The sequence below is a fragment of the Hyaena hyaena genome, unplaced genomic scaffold, assembly GCF_003009895.1.
Source record: "Hyaena hyaena isolate Hyena2069 unplaced genomic scaffold, ASM300989v1 scaffold_302, whole genome shotgun sequence".
Taxonomy (NCBI): domain Eukaryota; kingdom Metazoa; phylum Chordata; class Mammalia; order Carnivora; family Hyaenidae; genus Hyaena; species Hyaena hyaena.
In genome coordinates this window covers 294,780-313,745 of record NW_024080936.1, presented here as the reverse complement: position 1 = coordinate 313,745, position 18,966 = coordinate 294,780, and the positions used below count along the sequence as shown (strand labels likewise).

The 18,966-nt window shown below is 66.3% G+C and overlaps 2 protein-coding genes across 7 annotated transcripts in view; one reads left to right on the top strand and one right to left on the bottom strand.

The window, feature by feature from the left end:
* The window catches only part of PALM (paralemmin), a 30,968-nt gene extending 12,089 nt beyond the window's left edge, over positions 1 to 18,879 (bottom strand). For 3 of the 6 annotated variants that reach the window (XM_039248104.1, XM_039248108.1, XM_039248106.1), the window contains exons 1-3: positions 18,710 to 18,879; positions 1,408 to 1,569; positions 331 to 382 (exon numbers count right to left, since the gene is read on the bottom strand). In XM_039248104.1, the coding sequence (XP_039104035.1) occupies positions 331 to 382; positions 1,408 to 1,569; positions 18,710 to 18,756 (261 nt within the window). In that variant the 5' untranslated portion in view covers positions 18,757 to 18,879. Of the gene's footprint in view, positions 1 to 330; positions 383 to 1,407; positions 1,570 to 10,480; positions 10,596 to 18,709 lie in introns of those variants that run through there. The other 3 variants (XM_039248105.1, XM_039248107.1, XM_039248109.1) reach the window with 3 other exon arrangements.
* Positions 17,300 to 18,966, top strand: part of PRSS57 (serine protease 57) — a 4,267-nt gene continuing 2,600 nt past the window's right edge. The window contains exons 1-3 of the mRNA XM_039248110.1: positions 17,300 to 17,387; positions 17,610 to 17,763; positions 18,163 to 18,307. Of these exons, the coding sequence (XP_039104041.1) occupies positions 17,309 to 17,387; positions 17,610 to 17,763; positions 18,163 to 18,307 (378 nt within the window). The 5' untranslated portion in view covers positions 17,300 to 17,308. The remainder of the gene's footprint in view (positions 17,388 to 17,609; positions 17,764 to 18,162; positions 18,308 to 18,966) is intronic.

Below are 18,966 nucleotides of genomic sequence, written 5' to 3'. Positions count from 1 at the left end.
CCCCCCGCCCGTCCCCCCAGCCTGTGTCCCCAGCCTGTGTCCCCAGCCTGTGCCCCCAGCCTGTGTCCCCAGCCTGTGCCCCCAGCCCGGCCCCCCAGCCTGTGCCCCAGCCTGTGCCCCAGACTGACCTCCCCAAGATGACCCCCATCTTCAGCAGAAGGGAGTCCACATTCTGAGAATTAAGGGGGTCCCTTTATGTCCATTTTGGGAGGAGGCACCAGCAGGTGCTCAAGGATCTCGTGGGACACCCTGGTTCTGAGTCCCCAGAGCCCTGGGCTGGGGTGGGGAGCCTGGCCCTGGTCCACACGGTCTGAGGGGCAGGGGACTCACTGCAATGGCCTGGAGCCGCTCCTGCTGGGACGTGGTCTCTGCTGCCAGGACCCTGGGGGAAGGGGACGCACAAGGTCAAGGTGGGGTCCACCCCAGCCTGCTTTCAACAGGTCTGGCTGGAACCAGACCTGTGCCCGCCAGCTGGGTGGGAACATTCCGGCCCCTCGGAGGCAGCAGCGTCGTCTCCTCCAGCCTCATTCCCTCATTCGTTCTCCCACCAACCCCCCCCCCCCAAGGGCCCAGGGGCGTGGGGGCGGGGCTCAGGGCAGGGTTTGGGGATGAGCTGGGCATGGAAGGCTGTGAAGAAGAGCTGTGCAGCCCCCCCTTGTCCAGACTGGAGACTGATCAGACCGCCCCCCTCCCCCTCCCACCCGGCAAGCACCTGTCGTCCAGCCCTGGGAGGGACACACAGAGGGCGAAGGACCTAACAGCCCCCCCAACCTAGGACCTGCTATCCTGGGGCTTCCCCTGGACTCTCCCAGGAGCCCCAGGGCTCAGAAAGGGCTCCCAGCTCCCCCGGGAACACGAGGCAAAGCAGCAAACCCAGATTCCAGAGCCAGACCCCCTTGCTCATCCACTGGATGCTTTCGGAAAGCCGCCAGTGCGGTTTTAGCTTTAAACGGGCACATGGCGGGCACGTGACAAATGTCCGTGTGGTCAGGTACAGCTGAAGGGACAGGGCTTCCTGCTTGGGGGGGCAGGAGGCCCAGGACCGGGCGGCTGCCTGGTTCCTGCCCTTCCCCGCCCTCAACGCCGCCCCCAGAGCCCGGCCTTCCCCTTCTGTGGTCTCTCCCAGGGTCAAGCTGCACACGGCAGGTGCTCAGGAAAACGTCTGCACCTGAACTGTCTCGCTCAGGGCCTCTGTGACAGGCGAGGCAGGGAGAGCAGGCGCGCGACCTCCCGACCTCTGGGTTCTCTGCCCAAATCCCGAGCGGTCCCGGGGCCGCTCTGCACTCACCGGTCTCACGGGGCCGGGGCCGGGCCGGCCGGCACAGCGGGGTTCTGGACAGAGGCAACGGGACCCTCTACGTCGCCTTCGCACCCCAAGCCCCTCGTCTTCACAGGGACGAGACTTACAGCCTGGCCTTCAGCTCTGCTCCCGCCCCAGCCAGCCCTCCGCCGTGCGGTCGGGGCCACCCTGGGGCCTCCACCGACCCTCCAACGTCTCCGGGCCCTGGCTCCCCATTGGCACAAACGGTGGGAAAAGATGCCGTGGCTCCCGTCCCGTGTCCCCTCCCCCTGTGGTTCAGAAAGGAAACAGAGGCGCAACGTCACACGGTGTCCTGGGCCTTCACCCACACCCAGGCGGCTGCTCCATCCTGCGGTGCCCCACCGCCCAGTGTCCTCAGGTTCAGTTTCCTGGCCTGGCCGACACCCATGAAGTCATCTGGTTCTCACGCCCCGGCCAGGTGACCCCACCCAGCTCTTCCTTTCCTGGCAGGTGGGACCTGCCCCCTCTATGCCTCCCAGGGACCAGCAACACCAGCCACACCCTCTGTGGCTTCCCTCTCTCCTTCCTCAGGGAGGCTGGGTTCAGCTGGGTGGAGTTCAGGAAAGGCTTGATCCAGCACTCTGGCTTGGAGGCCCTCCCTGAAAGCCCTGATCAGCTACATTTCTGGGTCTGCCACACTGCTCTGTGTTCTCCACGTAGGCCCCCCTGCCCCCCAGTTTCTTACAAAGCTCACATTTCCCATCTCAGGCCTCCACCATGGCCTGCAATGGGCCTGGCCCCTGAAGGTCGCCTCCCCACCCACAACAGAGGCAGCTTCTCAAAACAAAAACCAGAACCACTCATTCTCATGCTCTTTAGTCTCCCTGACTCCTACCACCCCGCAAAAGAAGCCCCATGTAGCCCCGCCCACCGACCTGTCTGCCTTAACCTTCTCCCTCTTGCTTTCGCTGTCCCAGCCACCAGCAGCTCTGGTCCCCCTCAACTGCACCAAGCTCACTCCTACCTCAGAGTCTTTGCACTTGCTGTTCACTTTGCCTGGTACGTTCTGTCCGTGACTGGAGAGTGAAGCCCAGAGACGGCAAGTCACTTGTCCACAGTCACACAGCTGGGAAGTGGCAGAGCTCTGGGCCACCCACAGGCCTACCCTTTCCTGGCTGTCACGTGGCCTCCAGGGACCCACCAGGAGGATGGCAGAGCTGGGGGGGAGGGGGCACAGAGCAGCCGAGACACCCCTGCACACAGGGCCGTGCAGGGCCTAATGCTGGGTCCCCACCCCAGCAGGCAGGTGGCCATTCAGGCCGGACGCAGGGACACAGGGACGCTCTGTGGCCGGTTTGCCAGGCTGCAGACAACAAGGCAGGCAGTGTCCTCGATGGGCGCCGCGTCCGGCCGAGCCAGGTCAGGGGAAGGTCAGGCGGGCCCAGGGCGGAGAGGCACACAGGGCCCAGGGAGAGAACTGCCACTCCTCCCGAGGACGTCCCTGTCCCTGTCACGGCTTAAAGGGCACATACTGTGTGCCCCCCTAAAGCGCCCCTCCCCATGCCTCAGGGCGCCAAAGCTGCCCCGCCCCGGGAGCCACCCCCCCCCCCCCCCCGCCCGTGGGGCCCGCGGGAGGCGGTCGCCCTGGCAACCGCACCGTCCCCATGGCAACGCGGAGGCCGGCACGCGGGGGGTTGGGCCGGCGCGGAGCATCTCCCGCCCCCAAGCCGGGCGCTGGGGGGCTAAAGGGTTTCCTGCCCTGGGCCTCAGGGGCTGCCAGAGAGCGTGGGGTGCAGAGAGGTAAGGGGGTCCGCCCGCCCCCGCTTCTGGGGGTGCCTCCCGCTGTGGTGTCAGGGGCCCCAGTCCAGGGAAGGGGATTGTATCCAGAAGGCTCTGGACCTACCCCTGGAGCCAGGGAGCCAGAGTCGAGCCAAGAGAGCGCTTGGCATCGTAAATCCGAAACACAAAACAAAGTACGACCGCAGAACCCTAACCAAACAGCCATAAAGTAAGGACACCTGGCCCGGGCGCTCACTGCCTTCGATCTGGCCCCATTTTCCAGGATGGGAAACTGAGGCTTGGGAGCAGATGGGCGGGTACAGGGCATTTGCTAAACATCCTCCCGATGGTCCTGAGAGGCAGGTGGGATGATCAGGCCTGTTTTATCAGTGGGTGAACCGACCTGGGATCTGGATCCAGACAGGTGGACTCCTGAGCGCTCGGGGAGCCCAGGGCCAGGCCTCGGGGCTGGGGGCGGGGCGGGCAGTGGAGCGGCGGGGACCCAGCGAGCGAAGCAGAGGCCAGATGCCAGGCGAGGCTGGGCAGAGAAGCCGACACGGGCCGGGTCTGGACAGGTGTGGCAGCGGTCCTCACCGGCCGCGGGGCCCAGGGCAGGCCGTTGCGTCCCGGGCCTCCACTGGCTGGGCTGGGCAATGGGCCGCAGCCTGCAGCTGCCGGTGCAAGGACACACCCTCGGGGGGGCCCACCCTCCCCGCACACAGACTCCTGTCCTTGCCTGATTATTTTTACAGAGCTTGGAGCGAATTCTGGGCTCGAGCCCCAGTGTGGGCGGCTCAGGACTCGCGAGGGTGTGGGCTGAGAGCGAGTGAGATAATCCTGGCTTCGGGAGATGAGCTAATGAGGCCCAAACCCAAACGAGCCGGGCCCTGCAGAGGCCCCGGCTCCGGGAGGCATTTATGTTTTAAAGGCACCAGAGAGGTTACGCAATTGCCCAAGGTCACCCAGCGGGCAGGGTGAGCTGGGTCTGAGGCGGGAGGGGCCCAGCCCCCGGCAACGCTCCTGTGCTGCTAACAGGGAACAGCTGACCGTGGCCTCGGCCTTAGCCTCGGCCATGGGGGCAGGGAAGGGGAGCAGAGTGCGGCTGAGGGAGGGGGTGAGGGAGGGGCCCTGCGGCCTGTTCCCCACCGGGGAGTCCCAGGCTCACTGCTGGTTCCTAGCTCCCTGGTGGGGCCTTTATCTCCCTTCGCGGCCCCCACCCCCAAACCTTCCTCCCGGTAAACCCCTGCACGGCCCGGCCAAGCGTCAGCCTCGCCGCTGGCATTCAAGGCCTCACCCTTCACTAGCCCCCTGCCTTCCCCTTTCCTTCCTCCACCTCCAAGGTCAGCACATGTGCCTCTTCCAGGAAGCCTTCCTGATCTTCTTCCCTCATCAGGAAGGAATTCTCTTCCTCCGAGACCCTCAGCACTCAGCACAAGGGACCACTACTGTGTTTGGTGAGGTGAACAGCCCGTGAGGCAGGATGGGCTTTCCGGAAAGCTCAGGGCAGAAAGGCATCACCCCCCACAGCAGAAACTGGATCAGAGCAGGCCACAGATCCAGAGGAGCAATTGTTGCCTATTAACCTGGGGACGGGGGAGGGGGTGGACCCTGCCCTGGGCCCTCACAGGGGGAAGGGCAGTGGGGCATGAACGGCACCCAGAGGCCTTCTCCAGCTTCAGGCAGGCTGGGCCTCAATCCCCAAAGAGCCATCGTCCCTCCCCACCCCTCCCTCGGGTCCGGCCACAACCCCAGACACTCCAGGCATGCCCGCACCTCAGGACCTTTGCACTGGCCGTGTGCTCTCTCCCGGGCTTCACCGGCTCCCGCGGCATCCCCTCCTCACGGGGCCTCCCCTGTGGGCCCAGCCCCTCGCCAGCTCACACCCAGCAACACCCTAGTCGTTTATGTTGTTTCTTATTTCCCCACAAGGACAGGATCTCTTTCTGTCCCCGCCACGTCCCCAGCGCGCAGTGAACAGCAGAATTCGGTGAACGTTCACTGGACCGGAGACTCAGAGTCTTTACATTTTCAGAGGCAGCCCCGGCCCAGGGTCCCTCCCTGTCACGCTCCCGCCACGCCGAGGACCACTGTCCCGTGACCGGCTCCTCTTTCTTTTTTTTTTTTTTTGAAGAAACTCAGTGTCACATCAGACATTTATCTAAAACAGGCTCCCCACCTCCAGCCACCTCAGAAGGGCCCAGACGACCCAGTGTCGGGCGCCTGGGGGCTCAGTCGGTTAAGCCTCCAGGTCACGATCTCACGGTTCGTGGGTTCGAGCCCCGCGTCAGGCTCTGTGCGGGCGGCCCGGAGCCTGGAGCTGCTTGGAACTCTGCGCCCCCCTCTCTCTGCCCCTCCTCGTTCTCAAAAATAAACAAACATTAAAAATTTTTAATAAAAAGTAAAATTAAAAAAACAACTCAGTGTCCACTGACGGATAAACAGATACAACGCGTCCACCACACACAGGACGGACCCTCAGCCTCGAGCAGGACGAGGCGCCCACACCCGCCGCCCGGCGGACGGACCCTGAACACGCGACGCTCAGGTGCGGCCACCGCGCACGCGCACGTCCCGCGGGTGCGGCCACCGCGCACGCGCACGCCCCTCGGGTGATTCCACCGCGCACGCGCGCGTCCCTCGGGTGCGGCCACCGCGCACGCGCACGTCCCTCGGGTGCGGCCACCGCGCACGCGCACGCCCCTCGGGTGATTCCACCGCGCACGCGCACGCCCCTCGGGTGATTCCACCGCGCACGCGCGCGTCCCTCGGGTGCGGCCACCGCGCACGCGCACGTCCCTCGGGTGCGGCCACCGCGCACGCGCACGCCCCTCGGCCGCGAGCACGGACGAGGCGCCCACACCCGCCGCCCGGCGGACGGACCCTGAACACACGACGCTCAGGGAGGGAACCAGACACGGGAGGCCACGCGGGTGTGAGTCCACGTGCGTGACGCGTCCAGAACAGGCTCCTCCACGGGAGGGAGGGGGCTCGTGTGCACTGGGGGTTGGGGAGGGGACAGGGGTGCTTTTGAGCTGATGGAATGTTCTGGAAATAGAAAGAGGAGATGGTTGCACAACTATGTGAACTTACTGAAAACCACTGAATTGTATCCTTCCGACAGGTGGATTGTGTGGTGTGTGAACTGTGTCTCAGGAAGCTGGTAGAAAACACACACACACGTGCAGGGAGAAGGCGGGCGCGGGGCCCCATGGGCATCGTCAGATCCTGCGGCCCCGCCCGGGGCTCTCGGGGTCGGAAGGTTTGAGCACAAACCGACCCGGCAGCGCCTTCTCACAGTGCCAGAAATCACCGGGACTCCCCGTCGGGTCACCGGGCCTCCAGAGCCCGCAGTGCGGCCCCCGCACCCGCCATCTGCCGCCGGGTCCATGCAGCCACCCCACCCACTCCGTCCTCACCACACGGCCCGGGCGGGGCCCCTCCCAGTTCCCCGCCCGGCCCAGACTGCCCCAGCGATGGGCTCGGACGGTCCCTGAATTCCCGCTTTACCCCACACCCGCCCAGCAGAAGACAGACACCCCTGGGGCGCCTGGGGCCTCAGTCGGTTAAGCCTCCGACTCTGGATCTCGGCTCAGGCCAGGATCTCACAGGGCCTGAGTTCGAGCCCCGCGTCGGGCTCTGCGTCAGAACCTGCTCGGGACTCTGTCCGCGTGGGCCTGCCCCTCCCTGTGCGCGCGCTCGCTCTCTCCCAAAATACATAAATAAACATAAAAAGTTGTTCAAGAAGCAGACACACACCCCCCGGCCCAACTTCCCACGCCGCAGGGACCGAGACCACCCGCGGCTGCATGGAGCCCCCGGTCGGCGGGCCGGGCACCGGGGGATGGCGCCTTCTCCCTGGCCGAGGCGGCCTGTCCCTGCCGGCAGCTCCGACCACAAGGTTCTGAAGTCGGGTCTCTGCCACCCAGACACACCCCCCCCCCCCCCCCCCCCCCCCCCCCCCCGCCCTGGCGTTGTTCTCCAAGCTGTCCCAGTGACTGTCCACTCCGAGCCCTGACTTGGCCTCCGCTTCCAGGGCCCCTTTCTTGCGCCTTAGCTCAAAAACCTCCCTCCTCTCGCGCTTGGACGCCATCCGTGGCTGCCCTGCTGGGCGCCCCAGGAGCACAGAGCAAACAGCACTCCTTCCTGCTGGTGCTTTCTTTCCCACCACCGGGCCTTTGCACAGGCCGGTCCCCCAGCAGGCACGCCCCTCTGCCCACCTAGACACCCCATTAAATATGTCTCGTAGAGAAGGTGCAGGATGGCATGGACCAGGGACCTTCTCCACACCACAGAGGAGACCTCTGCGGGCCCCCTCAGGGCCCTAACCCTGCACAGGGCTCAGAGGGTCAGTGGGGAGCGTTAGTTACACGGGCAGATCACAGGTTTCCTGAATGGAGAAGGATGGAAGGAAATGGGGTCCCAGACCTGGACAAAGGGGACATGATTTTTTAAAGAACGTCAACCCACTTACAGCATCAAAATCTGAGACCTTGAGGATGGACCTCCCCACCTGTGGCCTCACCCCCCCTCCATGCCCCACTCCCAAATCAGCAGACATGGAAGGAAGGGTCCCTGGAGCAGGGGGAGGGGAGGCACAGGGCAGACAGTCCTGGGCGCCAAGAGTTGAGAGGCTAAAACACAGGAAGGTACAAAGACCACCCTCCATCCCCCACCCCCGGCAGCAGCTGAAAGCACCCAGGAGCAAATCCCAGCTATGTGGGCTCAGGAGTGTCACATCACCTCTCTGAGCCTCAGTTTCCCCACCTCACAGGGCTGCCCTAAGGATCAAGCAAGTTCACACGGACACAAAGCGCTCAGAGCAGGGCCCGGTACACAGCAAGCGCTGACTGAACGTTCCGCACCGTCCCACGCTCCTGGTCCGCTGTCACCCCAATGTTCTGTCCCTTCAAACCCACTCACTGTTCCAACGAGCGCCCCTGCTTTCACAAGGAAACGCTGCCGCGTCACCACGACAGGAGGGCAGACGCTGCTCACACAGACGCCGGAGTAAGAACGTTAAAAAAGAGATACAATGAGAATAAAAGCCAGTTATTACGTTCAATTATCACTAGACACTGCTGCCTTTTAACTGGCTCATCTCTCATTAAACGGAGATTAGCGAGTGTGAGCGAGGTGTGAAGGACCTGTTTTGCCCCCAGTTGAGACCTCCTCCTTGGAAAAAAGCCCAAGACTGGGGCCCGGAAGGACTCTGCTCTCTGAGCCCATTCTCGGGATTTAGGCATCAGCGTCCGCCCGCAGGGCCGCAGCCTCACCGGCTCCCAGGTCACTCCCGGGGCGCCTCTCACTCTGCGCCACCTGTCAGGGTGTCTGCTGTCTCGCCCTTGGTCTCCCTGCAGTTAGTCACTCAAGGATTTGGGTTAAACCCTTAGCTTATTGAATTAACACAAACTAACTTAATCTTTGATTAAATCCTTTAGTTAACAAAATTTTGATAAATTTTTCAGTTTATATTTAAAGTCTCTGACATCCCTGTAAGCCACCACCACCCCCAGTGACTGACGGCCAAGTCCACGGACAACGGAAGGGTGCAGCTGCCCGTGTCCCCTGGAGCAGGGCCACGAGAGGGAACGAGGGGCAGGTGCCCCAGGACGTACCAGTCGGAGCCTCTCCCCATCCCCGGCCACCCGAGCACAGGGGACAGAGGCCATCTCTCACGCCACTCAGTCCATGAACGCCAAGCCGGGCCCACATGTGCACCCAGAAAAACCAACGATCCACCCAACGCGGGCCCAAGGCAGCATATCTGAGCACAGGGGCCCTCCCTGTGCTGTGTGACTCGGAGGCGGCAGCTGGCCCTCTCTGGGCCTCAGGAGCTCCGCGGAGAATGAAAGGGACAGCGGAGAATGAAAGGGACAGCAGAGAATGAAAGGGACAGCGGGAAAGAAACAACCAGCGTACCCCCTCATTCCTCCACCCTGGGTGGGCCTTCTCCTGGGTTTTCACTCCTCATCCCCTGAGGCAGCCCCCTCCCCACAGCCACACTCTGCTCAGGGTCTGCAACCTGGAGGCTCAGAGGCTCCCCTTGGGCCTGGGGAGCAGAGCACATAAACAAGTCGGGGGACCTAACGCAGACACATCCGGGCTCTGGCTCCCCTGAGCCCCTGGCTGTGCTCCCGTGGGGGGGGGGGGGCAGGCTGGGCCTTTGTCTGGGTTTTCAAAAGCAGAGGACACAGGGTGTCGCCTTCCTGGGGAGGGCGGGAGGGAGCAGCCCGCACCCAGCTGAGGGTGTGGCGGGTCATGGGTGAATCCCTGGAGGAGAGCTGTCGGCTCAGAAAACACACCCAGTGGGAAGGACGGGGGGAGCAGGCCCGGCGGGGGGGGAGGGGGGGGAGGGCGGCTGGACCTCCGGGTCCTGGCCTCGGCCAGGGTGGGGACCTGGCCGGCAGAGGCTGCTGACGGCCTCACACACCGTGGGGGACTGCAGACACCACCTCCCACCCCCTGACCATGTACACACAGCCCACAACCTTCCAGTGCCCACCTGTGGGAGTGGGGCTGGGGGTACCCGATGCCAGGAGGGAGGGCACTCTGCCTGAAATGACTGTGCACACTCACGGAGCACCTGCGTGTGCAAGAGCCTCCTGCGCGGGCAGCGCCTCACCTAACCCTGGGGCACCAGGCTTCCCCTCCCCGCTCCACTTGCCCCTCGGGCCTGTGGTGCAAGTCACCAGACTCTTGGCCGCACCGTTTGGGGCCCCATCTTGGGGACACCTTCCTTGGGAAGGGATCAAGACCCACGTCGCAGGCCGGAAAGCACCTGGACCTCCAGGATCACACACGTCTCACACCAGGAAGGCTGCTGAGAGGTCCCCTCCCTCCGGCCGTATTCAGGACATCTGGCGGCTGGACCCCGGCCCCAGCGGGCGCTCCTGACAGCCCTGTGGCCCCGGGGGGAGGCAGCCAGGCCGACGGAGGGCTGGTGTGTCCAGGGCGCGGGGCGCGGGAGCTCGAGCCGGAGGTTGGGGGGGGGCGGTGGTGAGCCGAGCGCCAGGGCGATGCGGTGGAGAGGGGTCGGCCCATCACCCCAGGGCTCCCGCTCTGGAGCCCACAGGTGGCTGAGGGTCGAGGCTAGCCCCGGGGACGCGGGCAGGGCGCGGGCGGGGTCGGGAAGAGACACGGCAGCCCCCTCGCCAGCGCCCCGGGCCGCCCCCCACCCGCCTCTGCCGCCCCGTCCCTATCAGCCCGTGGGCCGCCGGGGTCGGGGATGGGGGAGGCCTTAGGGCGGGCGCGGCCCAGCCCAAGTCTTTCCCCAGCCGAGCTGGGAGGCCCGGGCGCCCCTCGCCACCTTCGTCTCCGCGCGGCGGCCGCGACGCGCCCCGCCGAGGGACGGGAGATGGGGGGGAGGCCTCGCCCCTCCCTCGCCGCCCCCCCCCCGGGGTCCCCGAGCCCCCCGCCCCCGGCCCGAGCGCGCCTACTCACTCCATCTCCACGCCGAGGTCCGGGTGGCTCCGCGGTGCTGGGCGGGGGCGGGCGCCGGGCGGGCGCGGGGGCGGGGGGCTCGGGGTGCAGGCGGGCCGCGCTGGGGGCCCTGGTGGGCTAAGGCCTGGCGGCCGGGGCTGCGCGGCGCGGGGGCGGCGGCGGCACCGGCTCGGGCATCGCCCCGCGCGCGGCTGTTTATTGTCCGGGCGGCGGCGGGCGCGGGGGGTGGGCTGGGCGCGCGCGTCGCCGCCGCCGCCGCCGCCGCCGCCGCCGCGCGTCCTGCGCTCGCTCCCCGCGCGCTCCCTCCGGCTCGCGGCGCCGCGCCCCCTGCCGGCCGCCGCCCGCAGCCGCCGCGCCCCCCAGGAGCCCAGCGACCCGGGGCTCCCTCGCCGCGTCCCCCGCCCCCAGACCCCCGCCGCCGCCGCGGTCCCCGTCCCCAGCCCGGCGCCCCGGGCCCCCTGTCGCGCCCCCTTCTTAGTGCACTGGGCCCCCCCGCCCCCGCCACGGCCCCTGCCCCCAGCCGGGCGCACGGGGGCCCCCAGCGCCCTGCATTCCGTGTCCCAGGGCAGCCGCCTCTCTGGGCCTGCGGACGTAGGGTCCCCCCTGCCCAGAGCCTGGTCTGGAGGGCGGGGACGCGGACGGGGACCCGCAGCCTGAGAGAAGGACAGGTGGGACCCGGGGAGGGGCTCCGGGAGGTTCTCTGAGGGCGGACATCTCTCCAGCAAGCCGGAGGCCCAGGAGAGGCCAGGCACGGGAGCTGCCAGGCGGAGGGCACTGGCAGTGCAGGCGCCGGTGCCGAGGCCAACCGGACCCGGCGGACGTGGGCCTAGCGCTGGGCCCGGTCCTCGGGCCGGAGGAAGGTTGATACATTTAATCAGCCCCCTGCACCCCACCCCCGGCACCCACAGTCACACTGCGGCCCCTGCGGCCAGAGTGAATGAAGGGCAGTTCAGAGGGGCACAGAATGCAAGCTTCTTCCTGAGGGCACTGGGGAGCCATAGTAGAGTTTAGAGCAGGAGAGGATTCAGCCTGTCTTATTTCTGTGAAGGCCTTTCCTGCTGCCAGGAGGGGATTAAGGACAATAAGGGGGGGGTGGGCTTGGAGGCTGGGCCAGGCGGAGACACAGGTCGGTTCAGGATGGATCTTGAAAGGGGAGCCAACAAGATTCCACCAGATGGGATGTGGGTGACAGGTGTTGGGCCCCCGTCTCCTGGGGACCCCCTGGAAGGACACGGTGACAGGGTTGGAGTGATGACAAGGGTGGGCAGCTGGCCCCCCAGTTTGGGATTTCGTGGGACTTAGTCCCCAACATGCAGACCATGGCTCTCGTGAGAACACTAGCCCCTGGTCCTGAACGATTCTGGGCTCAGCAGGCGCTCGGGGGTGGGGGGGGAATAACCTGGAAAGGGCTCAGAATGGGAGGGACATTGATACCTTTTCCTTAATGGATCTTGGCCTCCCTCTCTTTACGGTGAGTGTCCATTTGTTTAGCACTGAAGCAGTGAGACAGAATAGCAAGCTGAGAACAGCCAGGAAAGTCCTGAGAAGGATCAGGGGCCCCGGGGCCGAGGGCCAGCTCAGCTCACACACCCTGTGTGTCCCTGGGTCTCTCTTAGGCTCTCTGGGCCTCACTTCCCCAGCCCCTAGGTCTGCTGGGAGGGCCGACGAAGCGGATCCACACGAGGCCTTGGAGCAGCGCCCAGCACACACCGGCTCAGGGGTTGGCCCTTTTTCTGTAAAGGGCCAGACAGTAAACATTTTCAGCACTGCAGGCCGGTGTCTGTCGCAAGGCCTCCGCCGTCGCAGCGTGAAAGCAGCCAGAGGCAACACGCAAGGGCGTCCGTGCGGCTGTGTGCCAGCAAAACTGTGTAGAAAACAGGTGCCAGGCCAGATTTGACCCCGCGCTAAGTGCTCAGCAGAAGTGGGCTGTGTGTGCGTTCGCCACTGCGCCCCTGCCTCTGTGTCCATTAAGCCCCCAAACGTTTCTTGTGCACCTACTGCTGCCCTGACACTGTTTGGCGCCAGGGTCACAGAAGCCTTGTCCTCGGAGAGGGGGCGCCTTTTGTCTACTACATAAATGATGCAAGGCTTGAGGTTTGCATTTTGTCCGGGAACGGGAGGGAAAGGAGACGGTACTGTCGGAGCCGGGCAGGTGGGCGCAGGGTCCGCGTCCCCACGAACCATTCCTGTCCCTTCCCAGCCCCAAACTTCCCAGGGGGCCCGCCTCCCTCTAATCGAAAGCAAAGCCCTCCCTGAGGCTCTCAGGGTCCCTGAACAGGGACCCCAACATTCACAGACTCAGGTGCACAGGCAGCGCCTTCTGGGGACCACCCTGGAGGAGGCAGCAGAGGAGCCGGGGGGCATCAGGCAGAGATGGTGGCTGGGCGCCTGGGCAGGCGGCACACGTGGCCGGCAGGTGCGCGGTGGGCTGGAGCCGAGCTTTCTCCCCAAGAAGCAGCCGCATCACCCACTTCCCCTCCTCTCCGCTCGGCGCCCTGCGGCCGCATCCCAGTCGGGGGGGGGGTGTCAGTCACTAGACCCTTGGCTCACCCCTCCCCCGGCCACTTGGACACTCCTTCCCCTCTGCTCCTCCTGGGCATGCCCCCCGGGGCTCTGCCCAGCACCCCTGGCCCTGCCCTGACCTCCTGCCCCCAGGACATCCTCTGAGGCCCTGGCACGTCAGGAGGCTCTCACACTGGGCTCCGTGTCGGCCCCCCAAAGCCCACTCCTCCCCTGTCACTGAGTCAGACGCCCCCCCCTTCCCCAGCCACGACCCCAGCTCAGGCCTTGTGTCCTGTCCCCCGTGCCTCCCAGGTGTCCCTGCTTCCTCTGTGGATGCCACTGTCACCAGGATGTCTTCCCTGATGCGTCCCCATCAGATGCCTGCCGTGTCCCCAGCACCCAAGGGCCAGCACACAGTAGGTGCTCAGTAAACTCCCGTGGGATGAGTGGTTTCCCATCTCCCGCTGTGCGCTCTGACTCCCCCCGTGGGGAAGAGGGTGCTGGTGCTGTTTGCCGGTGGGCGCCCAGCCCCGTGCAGACCCTTTGCGGACACTCTCAAGATGCCCCAGGGTGACCTGTTCCCCAGGTGTGGGGGGCCCTGGCCAGGCTGCTTCCCGCAGGGCCCTCCCCAGTCGGAAATCCGGAGCCATGAAGGCAGACAAGGCGGGCAGAGTTGGTGGGGCTCGGGCCCTCTAGCCGCAGTTTACCCACTGGAGGAACAGGCTCGCTCGAGGATCCCCGTGTACGAGGCACTCACTCCTGCACCCCTTCCTCGGCTCTCTGTCAATGCCACGTGCATTGTGGCCCTGGCAAGTGCGGGGTCCGAGTCCGAGAGGCGCTGGCGGGACACCGGGCACCCTTGGGCGAGGCAGCACGCCATCCGTTTCAAGGAGCAAGAAGTGATTTCCCTGGAAAGCCCTTTAAGTGAGAGAAACAGAGTGTGAGGGTCAGACAGAGGGTCGCCGAGGGACGCCTGCCCGTCCCCCCGGCCCGGGCCTGTTCTAGGTGCTGCTACGGCTCCTGCCCAGGGCTGAGCCCCCGGCACAGACAGGCTAAGTGGGGTCCCTGGGCTCCTACGCCGCGCCTGCAGCCTCCAGGGAAGGTCGTAAGCTTTTCTCAAGTCTCCGTGGCTCCAGACACACTCCCCCCACCTCACCTCTGCGGGCCCGGGAACCTCTCCTTCACCCTGGCTGTGAGGGGGTGCGCCTCCTGACCCCGTCTCCACACCCTGGCCCAGGACGCGGGCAAATATGGATGCGATGCATACAGGGCTGGGGCCCGGGTAGACTTGGGGCCGCTACGTCATCAGGCAACTGGGGGTGCTCTCGGGAGGCGGGCGACCCCAGGAAGGTCACTGGGCTCCTCCACTCGTCAGGTGGAGATGACAGGTGTGGGGCATGCACAGGGCCAGGGGCTCACGAAGCCACAGTGAGGAGAACTGAGACCCTCCCCTGACTCTTATTTACACAGAGCGTCGAGGGTGCTGAGACGGGCCTGGGACTCGCCCCTGGGTCCCCCCACCGCCCCCGGGTCCCCACACCCCCCGGGTCCCCACACCCCCCGGGTCCCCACACCCCTGCCAGGGCCCGGGAAGGGGTGAGCCAGACGCGAGAGGCCGCGTACCCAGAGGGGAGGGGCTCCAGAGGACCCCTCCCCAGCTCAGGTTGGCCCTGCACAGAGCAGCACGGCAGAATGGCCCTGGGCGCCCCAGCTTCCAAAGGTACAGGAGACGCGACCATTTGAGGTGATGTAGCCGCCAGCTCGGCTGAGGCAGCCTGGGGTCTCGTCTGCACGTCGTCCCGGGGAGGCTGCGTTCTCTGCACCCGATTGTTGCTCAGGAAAAGAAATCCATCTGACTGACCGTGAGTTAATCTCCTCAACATGCAAAGAGCTCCAACAAGTCAATAACAAACTAAGTGTTCAGTAAAGGGGCTCTGGTCTCACTGTCGTCCTCGCCATCACCGCGGCTCAGTCTGCTCTGAACGGGAGAGCCGCCCAGTCCTCCGCGGGGAGGCCCTTCGAGGACTGGAGTCCAGAGTTGTGGATGGTGGACCCCGTGCTGTGCAGCCCGGACGAGTCAGGCTCCCTCTCTGGGCCTCAGTTTGGGAAATGGAAACACTGGCCCCCACCCCGTTCCTCAGGGCTTTAGAGATCTTGCTTGTTTGACCACCAAGGACGAAGGACGGTTATTTGTTTCATAATCATTCACCAGATGGGAAGGAAATAGACGTGGCTGTGGACAGAATCAGCCGTCGCAGAGGCAGCAGCGCTGGCCTGAGGCCGCAGCCCTGCCCGTCGTTCCCTCGCTGTGTGACCTTGGCCGAGGCACTCACCCTCTCTGTGTATCAGTGTCTCCATCGGTCACGGGCACAGAAACCATTCCGATGACCCCAGGCTGTAGGGCCAAAGGGGACCCCTGTGGCTTCGGGCCGGGACCCCCCAGCCCCTCAGCGGGTGCGTGGAGCCCGGAGCAGACAGCCGCCAGCTGGGGCTGGGCTCTGGGGGCCGCGTGAGGTCGGATGCCGGCGGGAGCGAGCAACCGTGACACCACCTTGTGGTGTCTTCCCGGCAGGTTCTCGGGGCGGCTGGTCTGACGCGTCACCGCAGGCTCGGTGGCTCAGAGTAACGTTCGCGTCGCGGGCCCCGCGCTCCGGGCCACGGCCTCCAGGCAGCCGCTCCACCCTCACCTGCCGCTTTCCAGGCTCCGGGCCTTGTCTGTGGAGTGGGGTCATGACCCCGGCAATCTAATGGCCACGTGGACTGGGGGGCACTAACCACGGCCCCAAACACGTCCCTGCCCTGGTCCCAGGGTGAGGGACCTGTCGTATCGTGAAGCGGGGTCACCTGGGTGCCCGGGGGCCCAGCGTCCTCACGAGCAGGAGGCAGAGAGGTGGGCCGACCCTGCGTTGCTCTGGAAGCCGGAAAAGCGGGGAGACAGGTCTCCCTGGGGCCCCGGGTGTCAGGGCTTCCGAGCCCAGGGCCATCGGGACCAGCGTGGGGTGACCGGGCCCGGCAGCCCGGAGGCTGGCAGTCACACGGACACGCCAGGCAAGTTCAAGTCTGGGCAGCACCTGGGGCTGTGGTCACAGGCTCCCCTCTCCCGGCTTTGCCCCACAGGGACCCTGAGAGGTGGCGCCCCGAGGCCTCTGCATGGCGTCCCTGAAGCCGAGTGAGCGGTCGGGGCCTGGAGGGGGGCTGGGGCTGGGCTGCGGGTCTGGGGGGCTGCAGCCGCAGGACGCGTCTGGCATCGCGTGGCTTTGCCCTGCTGCCCTGTCATGGCCACCGTCCCTCCCCGGCCCCGCGAGGTGGTCGGGCCGGCAGAGGTGGGAGGGGCACTCCAGTGTCAGGCGACCCTCCGGGGCAGCCGCCGAGCCCACCGGCCCCGGGTGCCGGCATCGCCCCTGGCGAGGGGCCCTGACGAGAGGCGCCCTCCGCTGCCCGCGCCGGGTGGTGAGGCGTGCGCGGGGAGCCGGCTTCCCAGACGCCCACACCCATGTCCCCACCCGCGTCCTGGGTCAGGCTCACTGGTGGGTGGGGCAGGACAGGCTCCCCAGGCCCCTCCCGCACCAGCCTCTGCGTCTGGGGCCCCAGGGACCCGTCACCACAGCCTGTGCTTCACCGTGTCCCCCATCGCCTGAGCCTGCAGGACGTCAGCACCGTGGGCGGGGGCCTCGGTCACACTCCCGTCTCCAGCTCCTGCCAGAGGCTGGTATACAGTAGGCACTCAGTAAGTGCAACAAAGGCAGCAACCATCTCAGGGCTTTCCGGGGACTCGCAGCCCCGAGGTCGGGCTGGGGTGCACGTGGGGATCAGGTGGCAGTGGGCCAGGCCCCGTTCGGCTGGGGGGGTCAGCGCCACACCCCTGGGAGGCAGCTGTGGGCGCGGTGCGTGCCGGCCACGTACCAGCTGCTGTGGGAAGCCCCCTGCCCGCGCTCCGGGGGCAGATGCAGGCAAACCAAGGCTCAGAGCAGTCAGGGAGCCCTGGGGTCACCGGGCCCTGCAGAGCCAGGCTTTGCCCCAGGCAGGCAGCCCCTGGGGCCCCATGCCTACCCCCCCCCCCCCCCCCCCCCCCCCCCCCCCCCCCCCCCCCCCCCCCCCCCCCCCCCCCCCCCCCCCCCCCCCCCCCCCCCCCCTGGACTGTTGGCGGCCCAGGCCGGGGAGTCAGGACGCTTCGCAGAGACGCCTGCACAGAACTGGGCGTTGCTGGTGCGGCCTGGCCGACTCCAACCACAGGCCACAGTCAGGTTCCCCCTTTCCCGGCCCCTCGGGGAGGGCGGGGGCCATGTCCTGCAGAGCTCTGGAGGGAGCCACCCGCCAGTGACAGCCATGGGGCCCGGGGCGTCGGGGCTGGGCCGCCTGCTGCTGGTCGCGTCTGTGGCCCTCACACTGCCCACGGGGCCCCCAGGTAAGAGCCACCGACCCGGTGCAGCTCCTCACCCCTCTGGGTCGCCGCCCCTCGTGGCCTCAGCTGGGACTGGGGACTGGGGTGGAGGCCCAGGACCCCTCCCAGCTCACCCAAGGCCCTGGTCCGGGCGCCTCGCCCCCACTCCGCCCCCACCCCAGCCGGTGCGCGAGCCCTCCAGTCCCCTTCTCTGTCCCTCCCTGACACGCCCCGCCCTGCCTGCAGGCTCGAGAGGAGCCCGGATCATTGGGGGCCACGAGGTGAAGCCCCACTCCCGGCCCTACATGGTGTCTGTGACCTTCGCGGGCCAGCACCACTGTGGAGGCTTCCTGCTCCGCGCCCGCTGGGTGGTCTCCGCCGCCCACTGCTTCAACCACAGGTGAGCCACCCCGGGGCCGCCCCCCCCCCCCGCTGCCGCTCGGGCCCCAGGCCCCCAGCTCCAGGCAGCAAGGGGGGGCTTGGCGAGAAAAGTGTGTAAGGAGTGACGGTGTGACCGCAGCCGGGGCGACAGCCCTGTGTCCGCTCTGAGTTTCCTGTTGAATAACCACAGCCATTAACACTGAAAGCACTCGAGGCAGTCGTTTCGCCGAGGCGAGAACTGCCACGTTACAGTCGGATGGCATCCGTCCCAAGCACCTCGTTCTCATATTTATTAATGACAATATCGCGACAATCTGGGTGAACGCTGTAACTGAGGTGGAAACGGAAATAAACGTAATTACGACCGTGGGGCACGCGGAGACCCCAGTCTCGCCCTCAATTCCCCCGCCCCCTGCAGGGACCCCCGGACGGGCCTGGTGGTGCTGGGGGCTCACGTCCTGCACAGCTCGGAGCCCACACAACAGGTGCTCGGCATCTCGGCTGTCGTCAGGCACCCGGACTACCAGCCCGCCACCCACGCCAATGACATCTGTCTGCTGCAGGTGAGCCTTGCGGGGACCCCCATAATGACGTGGATGTTTTCAAAACACCTGTAAAGTCCTGTGAGCACCCAAGTCAGGCCATGTCCCGCCTCTGCCCTCCGTGCCTCCCACTCTCTCCCCTCAGTCTCCCCTCCCCGGGGGCCGACTGAGCCATCGGCGTTCCCCCTCATGCCCCCACCCCCGGGCCTTTGCACCGGCTGCACCCCCTCCGGGCACCATTCCCCCACACACTGCAGGGCCTTCTCGCTCGACTCTTCCGAGCCTTCACGTCCCCTTCTCTGGGGCCTCCCTAGAGAAGCCCCGTTCTGCCTCCTGCCCTCCCCCGGCCCCCCGTCTGCCCATCCCGTCCCTCTGTCCCTTCTTTCCTGTGTCCACTGCAGCCGAAACCATTTGCTTCCTCACCGGCGTTCACTGCCTCCTCCTCCAGGCTTGCGCGCAGGGATTTTCATCTCCTTATGGCCATTTATGGCGCACAGCAGGCCCCGATATTCACGCCGAGAGGGGAAGCGGGTGAGACTCTAGGACATCAGACACTCCACCCACTGGCCCCCAGACCCTGTATGGGGTTTCTGGGCAGGGAGCGTCTCCTCCCATAAATGTGAGCTTCCCTCCCCGCCCACACAGGGGCATCCCTCCTGGGCACCCCGCCCCCGCCCCCG